The 19,774-nt window shown below is 38.7% G+C and overlaps 1 protein-coding gene across 1 annotated transcript in view; it reads left to right on the plus strand.

Moving 5' to 3' along the window:
- Window positions 1-15,947: 15,947 nt before the first annotated feature.
- Window positions 15,948-19,774, plus strand: part of LOC110449812 (beta-1,4-N-acetylgalactosaminyltransferase bre-4-like) — a 22,433-nt gene continuing 18,606 nt past the window's right edge. Inside the window, exon 1 of the mRNA XM_021496909.1 lies at window positions 15,948-16,211. Coding sequence (XP_021352584.1) covers window positions 15,959-16,211 — 253 coding nt within the window. The 5' untranslated portion in view covers window positions 15,948-15,958. The remainder of the gene's footprint in view (window positions 16,212-19,774) is intronic.

Raw genomic sequence — 19,774 nt, forward strand, 5'->3', positions numbered from 1 at the left:
GCGCCACAAGACATCTTTAAAGTGAAACAAGCGCCAAAACATAGCAAAAATGATATATATACTAGCGGAAAAAAGAAACTGTGCATGCGGAGAATTGTTATAGAACATGTATTACCAACTGTATTACATGAAAAATCACACACATGACCGAGTATGACACATACAGACCCTGGACCGTTTTTCTTTACCAAAAGTGCGTTGCGTTTCCGTTGCGTTTGCGTTGAGTTTGCGTTGCGTTTGCGTTGCGTTTGCGTTGACCGTTTGTTGTGCGTTTTAACTTTAGCGTTGAATGTGCGTTGAACATGCGTTTTGCTGGTTATGTAAGAAAACGATCGATGTGCAGGTTATTTTAAGAATATGTGAGTGTTGAAATGTTTTTTACATAAAAAATAGTTATATGGATAATAAAGTTTGCAAATTAAAATCAAAATAAATATACAAATAAAATAGATAAATACGTGAAATAATCGGTCGGAAGTTTAGCAATGACTTATATTTATATTCAAATATTTGGGCTGCGTCGTGTGCTGATTGATGGATGCATGTCTATACACGTACCTTAATTGACCAGTAAAAGTTTTAGTTGAAAATAATTGAGTAATTGTATATTTTAAATATTTAATTTCCATGCTTATATCATTCTGTTCATATGAATATATGAATCAAATTACACTAAATCTACAAATACTTCCATCACTGATGGGCTGATGGTTTCGTAATGACACCAGGGTAGTCTGGATTGAAGATATATGATTAGTGCTTCTAAACGGCGAGTTTCATTTTTATAAAATATTTGTAGTTTTATCTCTATGTGTGTTTGGTGTTTCGTTAATATTATTGTCTATATTGTGGGTTTTGTTTTACGTCCAGGTCGAATTATGTAAGTCCTGTGCTAGTCTCGTTCAACCAGACGCTTGATCACTTGTAATTTTATATTAACAATTGCAAGAGTCTGGTTGAACGAGACTAGTCCTGTGCTCGACACGCAATATATATCGGGGGTGCTGGCTGCGAGGTTCGATAGATACAAGGCCCCTGCCAACATTGACAATAAATTGACTTTGATTACGCCGTTGAAAATCATTGAGAAATAGGCTATGAACCGGTTGAACCTGTAAAGAAAACGACAGGTACAGATTTGGACCGAGGCTGACCTCAGGAAAATTTGGTACGTGTAGATTGAGGGGTCCAGACGTACCTGACCGAAACTAAAATGCTGACTATTGTCAATTTGCGTTATTTCTTTCTTAAACAAAGTCAAGTCACATGTAGTTTTTAAGATACGTTATGTAATTTAGTGGACCATTTGCTTATAGAACGGTCCAAGCGTGTTCGTTCGTACCGTTTCAACCGGGATACGCGAATGTAGCCCTAACAATTTTACTAGTTGTGTATTCGGTATTTCTTTAAGCTGAATTAAGAGGACACATTATTATTAATTTTTAATATTTAATAAAATGGTGATGAATATTCAATTAAGTATTTAAAATATTGAAAAGACTAATAAAGAACGTGATTATGGTTAAGTCACGAATGGCAAAAACCGCCACAAATGAAAAAAATATCAATAAATAACTAAATTGAATAAATAAAACAAATTAATTAATTAATTAATAAAATGAAATAAAAATAATGAAATAAATTAAATGAACACAATAACTTAAATAAAATAAATAAATAAATGCAGGAGGGTATAGATGGTAAATTCGGTTTACATTTGTAGGTGATGTAGAAGGGTGTAGGTGGTAAAGGAAGTATAGGTGATGTAGGAGGGTATAGGTGGTATAGGAAGTAAATGTGATGTACATATGCAGGAGGGTATAGGGGATATAGGTGGTATATGAAGTACAGGTGGTGTAGGAGGATATAATTAATAAAGCTGATGTAGGAAGGTATAAGTGGTATAGGAAGTATAGGTGGTATAAGAAGTATAGATGACGTATGAGGGTATAGGTGAGTTAGTAAGTATAGGTGATGTAGGAGGGTATAGGTGGCATAGGAAGTTAAGGTGACGTATGAAGGTATAGAAAGTAAAGATGACGTAAGAAGGTATAGAAAGTAAAGGTGACGTAGGAAGGTATAGAAAGTAAAGGTGACGTAGGATGGTGTAGGTGGTGTAAGAGGATATAGATGATGTAGGAGGGTATAGGTGATGTAAGAGGGTATAGATGATGTAGGAGGGTATAATAACTTCCTTTACCACCTACATGATATATTGTGATTTTTATGATTTCGAAATCTAGAGACATTTCTGATCAAAATGATATAAAAAATATGTCAGTCCGTCAATATTTGATGATTTTACGCCACTTTAAAGATACGTCATACATAGAAGTATGCTATATGACTTCGGACGTGGCTTACAACGTCATTATTTCTAACGTTACTTTTAAGATTGATACCGGCGGGTAACATATGTATATTAATTTTAACTGCTTATTTTTGGCTTCACTCCAGAAGTTTAAGCATGATTGTAAAGGGAAATTCCAGAGCATTTAAATGGAAATAATTAAATATGTTCTTAAGTCATACACAAATACTGAAATGTAAAACAAATAGGGTTCCATATGACCATGGTACACATAATACTTCTGTAGTTTCGAACTTTGTAGACTAACATCTCTACAGTTTTTTCCGGTTATAGCTGTGACAAAAATATGTTTACAACAAAAACTTGAATCAGTATTCACAAATCTATATTACCACTTTGTAATGACCATGACATGACATACATGAAATTAATTTGTGCGAGTTTTGGAATGACCGTACATGAAATAAAGTGGTGCGAGTTTTGACGTTGCAAGCGTAGTCACTATCTTTTACGTCGCCACTTTGAATGTGAGTTATGCCCAGCTCAACGAGTTTCAATGTATTGAAGAGATTATATCTAAAAATACAACGAAGAAAAAGATCAAGAAAATCATGGCCTTCTGTGTTACGGATTTATTACAATTTTTATTTCTCTTTAGCGTATATATTCTTGCGACACTTTGGTCAAAACTCGTACAGGAGTTAAAGACAAACTTTATTTATTTTACAACAATATGAAACAACATATTTCAGCTTATATTAGAGGGGGGGGGTATTGGAGGAAACTGGGTTACCCAGAGAAAACCAACGTGATCGGGCAGGTGACCCCATATCTGTTCACGTCCGATCAGGGAATTGAACCCCGGTCGCCTTGGTGAAAGGCAAGTGCGCTATCCACTTCACCACCCAACCACTCAGTACAGTACAATTATGTGTAATAAGTATTTGACTATTCTATTTTAGTTGAAAATGCTGGTATAGTTAGCCTCAGACTTTCCCCATTATAAATATTTGAGGTTGATGAGGTCACTTGTTCCAACAGTACCATTTTTCATTTGAATAAATAACTTCAAAATCTTGTTGTTTTAATTTAGTGATTGTTTTTCTCAAATATTTGTTAAACATCGTTTTCAGAAAATAAAACAGGCATCTTAGTTAAGGCACAGAATATGTTATTCCTATATTCAATACTGTTGTTGTTTTTTGTAGATAACAAATAACAAGTTATGTTTTGTTCATTTTCCCATCATTTTATTGGCCAAGGAAAATTTCAATACTCATATCACATCTCTACACATTTTGGCCTCACTTTCTACATCCAGTAAACACTTTGACATGATGAAAACCCTAGAAAACTTGTACATCCACAGAAAGACCGTCCTTAGGCCAGTACAAATGGACTGAATAGTCACTGAAATGCACTATTAGTCTCAAAAGTAGATTTCAAACACAGTATGTCATCATTCCTTTGTTTGGATATATCACCAATATGAGCTTAATTACATCTAGTGTAGGCAGAGAAGGTCCCTGGCCTTTATCACCACTTTCTCGAGGACCTTCAGGAAAGACTTTCCCTCTCATAAATAGTCTCACATCAGTCTCCTCCCCGTCAAGTGCAGGTTTCACCTTTAGTTCCCCTAAAATGAACATTTAATATACATATCAACAGAAAGTATATGCATTAAAAACCAATTAATATATACCTGGTACATACAAGGTTTGGAGATCATCTATGCAACACAATATATAAAAATATACGGCTATATTGTGAAGTAAAACAGTTTTATAAAAAATGCATTAACAACATTGTACAATCAGAAACGATGGATTTCAGGGGGCTTAATTACCGAGTTATCGTTAGGTATTTAAGTTTTATGAGTACACGTATGAAGCTCTCGGTATGTCACATATGTCTACATGTACCTAGGACTTCGATCGTATAGCTTAGTATGTTTGTAAACGACTGTGATATGGAATTCCTCAACAGTGGTGTTCAACCTTTAGAACTACAAGAGTTGTCGTTATTTTTACTAATGTACGTCGACGATATGGTGCTTTTCTCGGAAAGTTTTGACGGCCTACAACACATGTTAGATGAATTGTTACTATATACTAGGAGTTGCTCTCTAACAGTTAACATTGAAAAAAACAAAAATTGTAGTTTTCAGAAAATCGGCTGTATTACATGCAAATGAAACATGGCAATATGATGGTGTCACACTTGAGTCTGTAAATTCTTTTTCTTATTTGGGGGTAAAACTCAATTATAATGGTAATTTAATATAAAGCAGAAACAATTAGCGTCACAGGGTAGGAAAGCTCAGTTTTCTCTTAAAAGATAATGTAAATCTATGTTGTTAAATTTCTGCACACTGTTGTCACTTTTTGACACATATGTCGGCAGTGTAGCCAACTATGCTTGCGAGGTGTGGGGTTTACACAAAGCGCCCGATATCGAACAACTACATCTAGACTTTTGTAAGAATATTTTAGGAGTTCGAAAATCTACACCAAACGCAATGATCTATTTCGAACTGTGTAGACATCCTCTTATCATTTCGAGGAAAATTAGAATTTTGAAGTACTGGTGTAAACTATTGACTTCTAGCAACTGTATTTTAAATGCATGTTATCAAGATATGTACAATGAGTGTGAATCGAACCCACATTGTAAAAATTAGGTGGCATCTGTTAAACAAGAACTCTGTTCTACTGGTATGTCGGAGTACTGGCAAGCACAGGATAGCTTTAATACTCATCATTTTTTGGTTTTAGCAAAACAGAGATTGTTAGATATTTTAAAACAAGACTGTGAGACATTTTTCTCCACCTCGTCTAAGTGCAGGGTGTATCAACATATTATTGATTATGTCTGCCTTCAACCTTACTTAAGTAAACCTATTCATGTAAAGTACAAAAAAGCAATTGTCAAAATACGACTGTCTTCACAAAATCATTTTATAGAAACTGGAAGGCATAGAAAAAATCCTCATAATTTAAGACTTTGTTCTTTTCGTTAAAATTGATATAGAAGACGAATTCCACTTCATTCTAAAATGCCCCTCCTTCAGCGAACTACGAAGTAAATATATTAAATTATATTATCGTGTTAATCCCTCTGTCTATAAATTAATCAGATTATTATCAACCGGTAATGTCAAAGAATTAACTAACCTGGGGAAGTTCATATATCATGCATGTTTACTACGTTCTACTATGTTGGCTTCTAACTTCCTTGATTTGCAAGCTCTTACTTCATAAAAACACCTGTATTTAAATCATAAATTCCATATGCTGATTGTATCTTACAGCCTGTGCTGATTTGTAATGTACATAATGAAATTTTCCTTTGAATCGTTGAGATGTATATACTCAAGATGAAACAAAGAATTTGAATTTAGCTGAACACGGCCAGCCCGGATCATATTGCTGTATAAACATTGTTTCACTGACCTGCTGTGATGGTATAATTGATTACGTTAACAATAAGACGTCTATATTACTTAATATTTAAACCAGATGGTGCCCCTAAAGAACACGGACGTATCGAGACATATTGCTTGACACATTGGTCAGAAAAGATTTTACCAACAATTAAGATTGAAAAACAACAATTGCAAATCAATGAATCACATGATCAAGTTTCAAACTTATGAAGTTCCCGATCGAATTCAGGGTTTATGTACTTTATACCATTCATCAGTCTCAATACTATGATGTACCACGTAATTAGATTAAGTCTAAGTCCGTGGGTGGTGTACGTAGAAAAATGATTGTCTAAAAGGTTGAAAAACAACCATTTCGAAATAATGAAATACACTATCAAGCGTTAAACCTCACAAGTTCCAAAGCTGAATCAGCATGCAAAAATCGCAATACTGTTGATGGTCGTTGGTACCGGTGACTGGCCGCGCATGCGCAAAATTTCAAGCTTAGTTGTCTTGCGGGAATTGTCAACATTTGATAAAGCTCTAAAAGTTAAAAACATGTGCTAGAAAACCGACTTTTGTTTTTACTTGTTAACAATACCGCAGGAATCGCTAAAAATATGAAAATACCGACGGTATTAAGCTTTAGGCTTTGTTAAAAGTTATTTTTTATCTTATTTTTATTTATAAGTTAAATAAAAAAGCAGTATTTATATGTTTTTTAAACACATTGCATAGATATAGTCACACGAACATATCATTCGGAACACCTCGCCTATGCTTTCGTAGAAAATGACGAAAGGATATTCCGAATGACGAACATATACTGAACCAAAAAAAGAAACACACAAAGTTCCCCCCCTGCAGTACACCTTAGCTGTAAGGAAATAATGGAATATTTGGTCAGGTATTACATCAAGAACGATCTCCCTTCTCAACAATCTACCCTAAAATCAGCCAAGCGTGACGATGTCATTGTGTGACTCTGTGAGCTTCTTTAGCCCAAATCACGCGGCGTGATCAAGCCAAGCTGGAGTTTTTCAAACAAATAATCTCAACGGATACTCAAAGTTCAGCCACATTAATTTTCCACGTTGGCATTTTGATTTCGGCATTGCCTGAGTTGCCACGCTTAATGCAAATTAAGAGGGGTAGAGCAATTGCGATGTTGATGGATGGTCAAAGCCAAACTGCTATCGCACGGCAGTTTGGTGTTGGCCCGTGTACAATTAACCGTGTCTGTACACGTTTCCGTGCTACTGGATTAGTTTCTGATCGTCCCAGGAGCGGTCGTCTGCGTGTAACGACCGCACGACAAGACAGGTCGATTCGATTGTCGCACTTGCGCAACAGATTCAAGACTGCTGTAGAGACTGCGTCACATACCTTAGGAACTCATGGCAGATCCATTAGTCCTCAAACTGCCAGGAACCGCTTGCGTGCCGAGAGAATCATTGCGCGCCGACCTTATGGCGGGCCACCTCTGACACCACGGAGGCGGCAAGTGCGTCTTGACTGTATGCGCAGACATGGCCCGAATAGGTTTGGGATGCGTCGATGGAGGCGTGTGGTATTCACTGACAAGTCTATATTCTGTCTGTATCGCTCAGACGGAAGAAAAAGGGTATATCGCAGACGCGGTGAGCGTTTCGCCGACGCATGCGTGGTTGAACGCGATAGATTCGGTGGGGCTTCTGTAATCGTTTGGGGAGGCATCTCCCATGGAGTAAAATCCCCCTTAGTGGTCCTGGGTCAAAACCTCAATGCCGTTCGATACAGAGACCAGATCCTCCAACCACATGTCATTCCACTTCTCAGACGTCATAACCTAATTTTCCAGCAAGACAATGCTCGACCGCATGTAGCCAGAGTAAGTCGTGTTTTTCTCACGGCAAACAACGTTCAGCCTCTGGAATGGGCCCCCATATAGCGGGATGAGCTAGACAGGCGTATTAGGAAACGTCAAAACTTCCCAACTAACCGCGCCCAGTTGATCGCAGCATTGACACAAGAATGAACAACATTCCCTTTAGGCGAATAGATGTTCTCATGAATTCAATGCATAGGAAATCCGTGCAGGGATTCGTGCAAAAGGTGCCCACACCAGGTACTGAAGTGTCATTTTGTTTTCGCGGGTATCACACTTTGAGGAACTACTGATGACACGAGTGACGTCACACAGACTTTTCTTCTACAGTATTGTAAAGAGTAGACTTGTCCCTTCATATTGATATAAAATTTTGTACAAATTCCCCAAAATATCATAGGCTATTGATTGCATAATTTAATTGTGCGTTTCTTTTTTTGTTCAGTATATATTATGGACTAAGAGTCCGTAGCGGTGTTGTATTCTACAAAGAATGGAACTGAAATTTTTTTATCCATGGAACTGACATTTTTTATCCATTCTGATGAGGAAAACAATAAATAATAAAACAAACAAAACTTTATACCAGTGTTTACACAGCAATATAATCCAGGGTGGCCGTGTTCAGATATGCGAAGTCCTTATATATGTGTGCACACATGTGTAATGCGCTGTAAATCTTCATACTTGTACATCGTAAAATTTATCTCACGAAAACTCGGTCAATTTTTTCAAATATCAAACTGAAAATTTGGTATAAAAGTGTTTTATAGTCATATGAATAACAATTCGTCTGATGTTGCTTCCTTTTTTTTTTTTATTAATTTTAGAGATATAGTTTGAAGACGCTTCACGATCTGTAGCTTTCTTTATACACGTGTGCAACGACGCCAATCGTAAAAATTCAATTCGTCATTTCTATGTCATTTTTTTTCAAATATCGACCTGAAGTTTGGCACACAGGTGTATAATAATTATATGAAAAACATATCTTCTGATGTCGCTTACTTTATAGGTTAATCTTAAAGCTAAAGTCTGAAGACGCTTCACGATCTGTGGAGTTCAATTCACACACGTGTGCCACGCTGCCAATCGTATAAATAAAATTCATCATAACTCGGTCGTTTTTTCATATATTTAGCTAAAATTTGGAGTATATATCAATGAAAGTCTTATTCATAACATATCCTCTGATGTCGCTTACTTTAGTAAGAGTGTTTAAAGATATTGTCTAGCGACGCTTTCTAAACTGTAACGTACATGTTGTTACACACAGGCGTACGTGCCACGCCGTAGATCGTAAAATTCAATTCATCATAACTCGATCAATTTTTCAAATATCAAATTGAAATTTGTTAAAAAATTATAGTCATATTAACAACAAATCTTCTGAAGTCGCTTACTTTATTCGGGATTTTGTCTGGCGACGCGTGTTGTCACTTGAAGACGCTTATTGTCTGTTGAAGACGCTTTTAAGGAGGACCCCTTTTGCACATTATACAATTTGCTGGAACCATGTTTTATACAGGATTCTCTTCATACAAAGATTTTAAGTGTGTGTTGGCATGTCTGGGTGATGGTGTGAATCATCTGAATTACCTGTACAATAAGGTAGAAAATGTTTCTATTGAAAATCAACTCTTTTTTACTTTAATTAAGTTAAGACAGAACAAAACAAATTTTGAACTTAGTCGTCTGTTTAATATGTCTGAGACATCCGTTGCTTACATTTGGATTACTTGGGTCAATTTTATGTATCGACAATGGCAAGAGATACAATGGTGGCCTGAACGAGATCTTGTTAGATATTTTTGTCCAACTGATTTTCGGTCCAAGTTTCCTACTACCAGGGTAACTGTTGATGGAACAGAGTGCCCTGTGAAAAAACCTAGGCCTTCTGTTGCCCAACTGTCTACTTATTCAACATACACAAATAGGAACACAATTAAAGTGTTAGTAGGGACAACTCCAGATGGATTAGTGTCATACATCCCCTGCATATGGAGGGTCGGTCAGTGATCGTCAAATTGTTGAAAGGAGCAATCTGACAGCCATTTATGACCCAGGGGATTCTATTATGGCAGACAAGGGATTTAATGTACAGGATTTATTTGCTGTTCGAGATATAACCATCAATATTCCTACTTTCTTTAGAAATAAAAACAGGATGACAGGTGTTAGATGCGCTTTAGAGTAGCATCGATGAGCCGTAGAGTAGCTTCAAGGCATCAAACAAAACGCCAGACGTCAACTCAACATCGTGTATTCAGCTAGGCGGAAACAGACGACAGGCTGCGCACAGACGCAGTGTACAGATATACAGAGTTGTTACATATTACAGATTGAGTATCAGAACTAGGTAAACAGATAATAGCGGAACGCAATAATAACTACATATTGTTACATCCTTTCTCCTATAAAGAAACTAAAATCTAAATTTTCTGACTAGAATGCATTCACTATAATAAAATTATTCTCATGCATTTAAACTGTAAATATCTGACTAGTTGTATATAGTTTAAGACTTATAGAAACTGAAATAAGTTTCATTCACTGTTTGAGAAAATATTGAATTGTTCATTCATAATTGTCCATAATAAATTGAACACTTTGGCAGTCAATAATTAACTAACACTTTGACAGTCAATAATAAAGTTAATCAACTAAACACTTTTACATGAAACTACTTTGGATCATGTTTCACAAATAGGTCAAGTCAGTCACAAATCGAGTTTGACAGGTTCAAACACTTTTCTGCCAAATCTCGACACGGTCACCGGAGCACGCGGAGACGGGTTCCTTTGAGGACTGCGGCTTATCGGAGCAGCGATAACGACATGTTTGGCAATGTCAATGTTCGGAGTCGGTGGATAACCCTGAGGTACTTCGTTACAAGCGACCTCGTCCTGGGGCATCTCCGGTTACTGTTTGACCTCAGCCGATTTCCGGAGATGGCGACGGTTACGACGCAAAACTCTACCAGAGCCTGTTTCGACAGTGTACGATCTTTTCGACACTTCTTTCTGAACAGTCCCTTGTTTACACTCTTTCAGACCTTGCGTAGGTGCGATACGAACAATGTCACCTGATCTAAGCGAGTTTAGATCTTTTGCGTCGCGATTATAATTATACGCCTGTTTCTCCTTCATCGCTTCCAGTTTTCGCGGTACAGATTTCGGAATCTGCGGTTTGAGTAGGGTTGCCTTCGTTGGCAGTTGAGTTTGTGTACGTCGACCCATTACACGCTGAGCTGGACTACTCTTCATCGATTTAGTAGGGGTGTCACGGAAATCCAATACAGCCAGATACGGATCTGTCTCTGACACTTTTGCCAGACGCATTAGTCGCTTTGCTGTTTTAACAGCTTGTTCTGCTTTCCCGTTACTTTGCGGGTACGCCGGCGACGAGGTTAGATGTTCGAATCCCCACTCACTCGCGAATCTGTCGAATTCAGACGAGCTGAATTGTGGCCCGTTGTCACTTACAACGGTAGTGGGAATGCCATAACGAGCAAACTGAGCACGCAGCATTCTGATAACGGTTGATGACTTCGTGTCAGTAAGATGATCGACTTCCCAGAAGTTCGAATAGTAGTCAACAATTATTAGGTAATCTTTGTCGTGAACCGTAAAGAGATCACATCCGACCTTGGACCAAGGTCGTTCTGGTACATCATGAGATATGAGCGTCTCTTTCTGTTGTCGGTTCTCGTAGGTACGACATGTCTCACACCTACTAAAATGATCACCGAGCTCGGCATTCATATTCGGCCAGTATACAGTCTCTCTAGCTCTCCTGAGACATCCTTCGGTACCGTTATGGGACGAATGAGTTCTGGACTTGATGTCCGAACGCAACGAAAGCGGTATGACGGCCCGTTCACCTTTAAATATTATCCCATTCTGTATGACGAGTTCGTCGCGGACATGGAAATACGGCCTTACCTCTCGCGTAGTCATAGAGTATTTAACAGGCCATCCCTCAAGGATCACTTCCTGGAGCGCCTGTAGAGTGTCGTCCTTCGCGGTCTCGCGCTGTATGTCAAGAAATCGTGTATCTTCGATCGGAATGTCACGCGCCATATTGATTGTCTCCTGGTAAGTGAGCCCATCAGAGCCAAACGTTCCAGTAATGTCACCCTCAGTAAGATAAGTACGACTGAGAGTGTCGGCAAGATACATGAGTTTTCCGGCATGGTACGTGATCGAGAATGTGTAAGTCTGTAGACGAAGTAACATCCTCTGCAGCCTCCTAGGAGCAGAAAGTAGCGGTTTCCGAATGATCATTTCAAGCGGTTTGTGGTCAATTTGGACAGTGACGTGTCGACCATAGACATAATGGTGGAACTTTTCAAGTCCAAAAACCACGGCTAAGAATCCTTTTTCTATTTGTGCGTACCGAGTTTCGACGTAAGTTAAAGCGCGACTCGCGAACGCGACGGGTTGACCCTTTTGGAGCAGAGCAGCTCCAAGTCCTCTCTCAGACGCATCACACAGGAGGGTCACTTCCTCCTCTGGGTCAAAGTAACGCAGTACGGGTTGTGAAGTAACAAGTCTTTTGATTTCACTAACAGCATCGGAGTGGGTCTTGAGCCAACACCACTCCATATCCTTCTGAGTCAGTTTCCTGAGAGGCTCACAAACGTCGCTCAGGCCGGTCAGAAACTTACTCAGATATGTCACAAAACCGATGAAACGACGCACGCCAGCTACATCCGTCGGTTCCGGCATTTCCGCGACTGCTTTCACGCAGTGACAAGGTGCCCAACAAATCGGACCTCATTTTGCCTCAACCTGAGTGTTTTTTTGTTTAGCTTTAGTCCTTTCTCACGACATCTTTTTAGTAGATCTAGGAGTTTCCTATCATATTCCCTGACAGCCTCCTCATCAGTATCTCCTTCCCCATAGACCAGAATATCATCTACGACACTGTGAACACCGGGCAGTCATTCTACAGTTTGGTCCTGCCTCCTCTGGTATTCTTTGGGAGCGGAAGATATGCCAAATGGCATCCTCAGCCATCGGTACCTTCCAAATGGAGTATTGAAGGTCGTCAGTAGTGAGCTTTCGTAGTCCAGTTCGACGTGCCAGAAGCCATTCTTGGCATCGAGAACACTAAAGCATTTAGCTTTGCTGAGATTTGGGAGAATGTCCTCAATCGTTGGAAGCGGGTAGTGGCTCCTCTTGATTGCCCTGTTTAGATCTGAGGGGTCTAAACATATCCGGGGGTTTTCCGGTTTTACTACCATAACCATACTTGACACCCATGAAGTAGGTTCTGTAACGGGAGTGATGATATTTATATCATGAAGCTTGTCCAGTTCCGACTTCAGGCGATCCTTCAGAGCAATGGGGACCTTACGTGGTGGGTGTACAACAGGGATGACATCGGGATCCACTGTCAAGTGATACTTTCCTTCAAGTTTTCCAGTTCCCTCAAATACATCAGAATATTCAGTTACAATGTCGGACATTGTGAAAGGTTTTGTATCGGTTTTGACAGCGTGTTTCACACTCAGAATGTTCTGATGTTGGATCGTCACTAGGTTCATGTCCTGCATCAAAGTATTACCGATCAGCGGTACACAGGTCTGATTTAACACTATAAAGTTTGCCGAGTATGTAGTATCAGTCTTAGGGTTCTGTTCTTCTAACTGGCACTTTCCCATAGGAGTGAGTGTTGTTTTGTTGAACATCTTGAGTATGCTCTTTGTGGGTTTCACATTCACGTGTGGCGGAACTAGTTCTTTCGAGATAATGTTACATGTCGCGCCACTATCCACCTGGAAGTTAACACGTTTCCCACCAATGTCCAGAGCTGCGAAGATCTCACCTGATGTTTTAACAGAGTTACAGGTTTCTTCATTAACAACATTGAGCAGTTCATAGTAATAGTCTCCTTCTTCGCACTCATCCTCGACTAAGTGGACACGTTTTTGTAAGCGGTGATCAGCCCGACCCCGATGCGGTGTATGCTGTGGTGTAGGTTTAGACACTTTCTTAAGGTTGTCACACTTAAAATGGAAATGATTGTGACCCTTACACTTTTAACATGTTTGTCCATAAGCTGGACACCGTTCTTTCCTCATTTCGTGTGTTTGTCCACAGTAGTAACACTCCTTTGGCGGAAACTCAAACGCATAGTTTTTTTCTTTTCACCTAGATACAGGTACCTGGGGCCTTTTCTTATGAGTTTTATGAGCCTTGTGGACGGTGTGATCCACTCCTCCTGTCTTGTCGAGTGTACTTACACTTAGTTTTGTCACTTCGACAGCTCTCGCGATTTCAAATGTTTTGTCAAGAGACAAGTCAGTAGTTCTCAACAGTCTTTCACGTAAATGACTGTCTTAGTTTTGGTATAGTTTTGTAAATCACCGAAGTTGCACGTGAGAACAAGTGTTTTGACATCAGTGATAAACTTTTCCAGAGTTTCATCTCCCTGGACCCTTATGTTAAACTTGAATCGTTCGACAGTTTCATTCTTTTTAGGTTGGCAGTATTTATCAAATGCCTAAACAACCATTTTTAGAGTTCTGTCCTTCTCTTCTTTATCGAAGTTGAAAGTTTTGTAGACCCCGCGGCCCTCTGATCCTATCAGATACTTGAACATTTTGAGTTGTTCGAGCGGTTGCTGATCTTTAAGTGCAGGATCTGCAAACAATTGGAATTCTTCTTTCCACTTTTTCCAGTCATCGGCTAAGTTAGTGCTGTTTTTCGAGTCGAAATTAAATTTCCCTAGCGGGGGAAGCCTTTCAAGAGCGACCATTTTCAGAAAAACGTACCAAACAGATATTGAGATAACTGATCGAGCAGCGATCAGACTCAAATAGAGTTATGTTGTGGCAGTTTTGAGAGCATACCACGTCACTTACAGTTCTGACACCATGTTAGATGCGCTTTAGAGTAGCATCGATGAGCTGTAGAGTAGCTTCAAGGAATCAAACAAAACACCAGACGTCAACTCAACATCGTGTATTCAGCTAGGCGGAAACAGACGACAGTCTGCGCGCAGACGCAGTTTACAGATATACAGAGTTGTTACATATTGCAGATTGAGTATCAGAACTAGGTAAACAGATAATAGCGGAACGCAATAATAACTACATATTGTTACAACAGGTAAAGTTGTTTTCAGAGACAGAAAAATATCTAGCAAACGTGTTCATGTTGAACGAATCATCGGCCTTGCAAAGACTTATAAAATACTAGCATTGCCAATATATATTACACAGACAAAGCTTTCAAGTGAAATCACTTTTGTTTGTTTTATGCTCTGTAACTTAAGAAAATGTATTGTTCCAAGACATGCATGAATACAGATTTGGTTATGTACATTATATTACTGTATTTATCCGTCAATGAATCCATACCTGGTAATAAGCTCATCCTTATCTATTGCAGTTTAGTATAAATTGCAACAGGTGTTATTTCATTGTTTTCTAATAAGCCAACCCCCTACTTTGAGTCAAAGGATATGTGTTGCCCCCCTGGGCTTATTGAAGGATAAATACAATAATGCCTGAGCAGATTTTATGAAACTTCACTGGCAAATCCCTTTCTTAACAGATTTTATCAAACTTCACTGGCAAATCCCTTTCTTAACAGATTTTTTATCAAACTTCACTGGCAAATCCCTTTCTGAACAGATTTTTATCAAACTTCACTGGCAAATCCCTTTCTGAACAGATTTTTATCAAACTTCACTATCAAATCCCTTTCTTAACAGATTTTTACCAAACTTCACTTACAAAAGATCACTTTTAAACCTGAAAGTAATGTTGTTATGGTCCTATACCACCCATTGCTAGCCTATTGCTGACACTTAGGTCATGATATTGGGCCAGTAGCATGCTTGGATGAAGGGATACCAAGTTTGTTCAAATGAATGGCCTTGACCTACTTTCAAGGTCACAGAGGTCAAATGTGTTAAAATTCTAAATTTAAAAACATCAGCTATCACTATGTATTTAAGAACTCGGGTGGCCATAGTGATAGTTGATGTTTTTAAACTAAGAAAATGGAGGAGTACGTTAGGAGAATATATACATACATCGATCCATACATGTAAAACCTGTTTAAAACACTGATGATTTTTTTCTATGTTATTTGTTACATAGTTACAACTCTCACATAATAGCAGCTACAGCTACCATACTATTTCTTTATTCATCTTATTACACTCTTTATATATTTTTAGAAGTAGTTTAAGTATCAGATATTGATACTGGGGTTACGCGGTGACGCTTTACCTTATGCGTTCATAACTTGAGTGCATCCTAGGTGTAGTGTATGAGATCCGTAACACTAGGCGATATATGAAACACAATATGGCAGGCTGTGATAGTGGACGTACAATGTCTATCAAAGTAGCTACATGTGTTATGGCAGTCTTGTTTATTGCCCAAATAACATTTTTCTTTTCATTTAATACTAAGAGTAAAATAAAAGTCAATCAGAAATACAAAATAGTAAGTGGAATAAAGGAAGCATTGGAGCTAAATACATCTAGAACTTGTACGGCCATTAAGATTTGGAAAACAAAGGATAAAAGTATGACAACAAAGCCCAAGATGTTGCCAATATGCCCATCGACCCCGCCAAATCAAGGTAAGGATTCTGTTTTTTACTTTTCTCCAAACTAATATGTTTTAAATTGTTCAGAATATGCTCAAATGGTGAGTACAAGGTAAGTACTAGTATTGATAAGAAACCTTGATGATTTCATGTAATGTTTCCCTTTTTCATTCAATCAAAAAGGAAATAAACCAAGAATTTGGGATGACTATTTTTGTACTAAAGTTACATTACATGTGCATAATATCAAAAGTAAAATAATGCCGGGCCACCTTGCTCTTATTCTCTTTGTACGTTTCCAATGTACTTTTATTCTCTGTTTGCTTGTTTGTTTGTTTTTTGTTTATGTTTGTTATTGTTCATAAAGTTTTAACCAGTTTTGTAAATTGTTCTTTACACTCACATGAGACATGTTGCTATCATCATCATCAGCGTCATCATCATTACTATTATCTGACATCATCATCATAATTATCATCAGCATCGTCATCTGACATCATCATCTGACATCACTTGTTATCATCATCATCATCATCATTGTTTTACATCAATCATCCTCATCATCATCTGACATCCTCATCATATCATCTTCTGACATCATCATCATATCATCTTCTGACATCCTCATCATCATCTTCTGACATCCTCATCATCATCTTCTGACATCATCATCATCGTTATCATCATCATATCATCATCACTTAATACTCACATATTTTCTCTTAAAAACATGTAGTCATAATCATCAGTATTTGTCCTCTTTACCTGTTGCAATACATTTTTGTGTAGCATAGTTGTCATTGTTTGCTTTTTAAAGACAAATTATATAGGGCGCTATATAAATGTTGTATATTGTTATTATTATTACGCGTAGGTTTAAATGTGTACTGCATAGTGTGGCTATATCTTAGCATCGTCCCATTAGGGATATTGGCAAAACCAACAAAATACCTCTTTCTTGGTCTTTCGGAACTCCTCGGATTTCTTTCATACCATGTGATCATCGTTTAAAGGGAAAGAACTCCTTCGTTCTTGCAGCATTGTACAGTCGAGGGGAATAAACCAAAGAACGCCAAATATGAAGCGATGATTTTGTTTCAGATTTAATACAATATTCTCATTAACAGGGCGCTAGAAACTAATCTGAAAAAGGGGCTAGGAATATCTTTTTGTGACGTCCGTGGGGAGAGCCTGTCCAATGTCGGTAGATGAAAGTGATCGTATAGTAATTTAGGTTTTCCCCAAAACTACCGACAAACTGACCGGTGGCAATCCCCAAGAATGTCCCACTGCGTCCGTTTGTACAGTCAGACACAGGTCCGTCAGATGTGGAGGAGTATCCGAGTTATAAACCAATCAACACCTTGTTTCAAAGTTAACTACCGTTTATTACATATCACACGACTAAGGTAGCCGTTAAAACATGGCAAACAATACGTACATCAATAACAGTATAGTATATGATACAAGACAGAACAAAACCTACAGCGTAGAGGAAAGAATGAAGTGGAGTGAACCTATATATATTAGCCCCCACGTGGTAAACTAAGGCCTATAGGTAAATGTAATTATTCTATAACGGTGAAAACCACCCCTCCCGGAACACTGAAATACGTCAAGCTAACCAGCATTAACTTTACCCTAACGTTCCCTACCGTGGGTGTACTGCTCAGCGCCTCGGTGGAGGGGTTTTCCCCTCCTGGTATAGCCGGCTTTCCGGCCACGCAAGTGACCATCAACAAACGGGTTATGAATATTTATGGCAGAAATTATTTAGAAATGGACCTTTTTTAGTGGGACAGTCGTCGGAGTATTATATAGAACGAGACCATTCATTCCGTATTGTGGTATGACTATATCTTTCTTTACTTTCTTATTCCTCTATTATGACATTTTGAAAGGGGTTTTTTGGGGGACAGAGACCAGCAAAAAAGGGGCTAGGAATATTACTGGGGTAGCAGTGTACAGTAAAAATGGCCCGACTCTGATAAACAAGGCACATGTCGAGGAAATGTAAACACAGCGGATTTACCCTACATAACACATGTATACATGTATATATATTTGTAAACTGCATTACATTTACAATACATATAAAGTACTGAGAAGTGTATACAAATCTTTTTTCTGTGTATGTCACTTGTGTGAAAACCATGGTTACCATATCAAAGATTACCAAAAAATGCCAAAAATTGCTATTTTTGACCCAAAATTTGACCCCCGCAGCTAGTAATTTTTTCCTAAGTTCTGTCTGAAATTAAAGATTACTTACCTGGTTGCAGAATTATCTGGGTCCCTGTAAAGTTGTAAAACTTGATTTTTTGCAATTTTGCGTTGTGTGATGTAAAGCTAGCTTTTCATGTGCAGCCACCCTCTCGGATTATGGCCAAAATTTTATTCTCGTACCCAAAAAATCTTCTTTTTTTTTTTTTACAAAGGGGAAGCTCACATAGCCCACTTCATCATGCTTTTACCAATTTTAGTACAGTTTTTTTTATATTTTTTTACATATCATTATACAAGGGTTAGCCATTTAACAAAAATATCACGCATGGCCACAACCCTCTACTGTATACTGCTACCTGGGACAGTCGTCGGAGTAGTATATAGAGCGAGACAGTTCATTCCGTATTGTAGTACGAGTACATGTATATCATTTTTTACTTCCATATATATTACTCTATCATAACATTTTGAAAGGGTTTTCTTTGGGGACAGAGACCAGCAAAAGAGGGGCTAGCAATATTTTTTGGGGGGAAATATAAGAAAAAGTATCTCTGGGCGAGTAATGGTATGTCCCAGCACTGAGCATGTATTTTCTATTTCAAAATACGTTACCCCAGTCATTATAATGCCTATTCCAACCTTACTTGGCTCTTTACATACGTAAATTAAGAATTTTTCCCCCATGGGGAACCCCTGGAAAACCCACCAATCAGACGGCAGTATTCACGCACGTGATCAGACACGAAGCCATGCTTCCTACTTCATAATTCCTTTAGCCTTCCGTGTTTACTACTGGTTTCTTACTACGGGGTTCCAACTGCTACTGGCGTTGTTTGTACCGATATATTGTATCCTTTATACTATATTACTTTATTTGTTTTAATTTTAGCGTTTTGCTTTATTTTGCGACCAGGCTCCGGCCACGTGTTCGCGTTTGACGGTTTGTTTATTTGAGATGGAGACTCCTCCTTCTCAAAGGCGCTGTCCTGGGGGTCATTTTTGAGGCTTCCGACCGTGGTGATAGCGTCTAGCACGCCGTCCACCACTGTGCAGCATTTGCTGTCCGGTCCGGTGGTAAGTGATGTCTCGGCCTCGCTAGCCTTGGCTGGATTTTACGGTGGTGTGAGCACTAGTGTAAACACCTATGCTCCCAGCTCTATCCCTTGTGCCTCCTCCCCGGGTTTTCCTATGGTAGGTGCCAGCGCGGCTGCGTTTGGTTTTGCCGGTGCATGCTGCTCCCCTGGTGGGGCTTGTTTTACTGGCCCTACAGGTTTTGGCCCTTCTGTAGGTCAGTCTGGGTGGAGTTGGTCAGGTCAGCCAGGTGTGGCTTATGGCGGCGGGTGTGTAGGTGGCCCTAGGTTCCCTACCCC

This window comes from Mizuhopecten yessoensis, unplaced genomic scaffold (assembly GCF_002113885.1).
Source record: "Mizuhopecten yessoensis strain PY_sf001 unplaced genomic scaffold, ASM211388v2 scaffold4823, whole genome shotgun sequence".
Taxonomy (NCBI): Eukaryota; Metazoa; Mollusca; class Bivalvia; order Pectinida; family Pectinidae; genus Mizuhopecten; species Mizuhopecten yessoensis.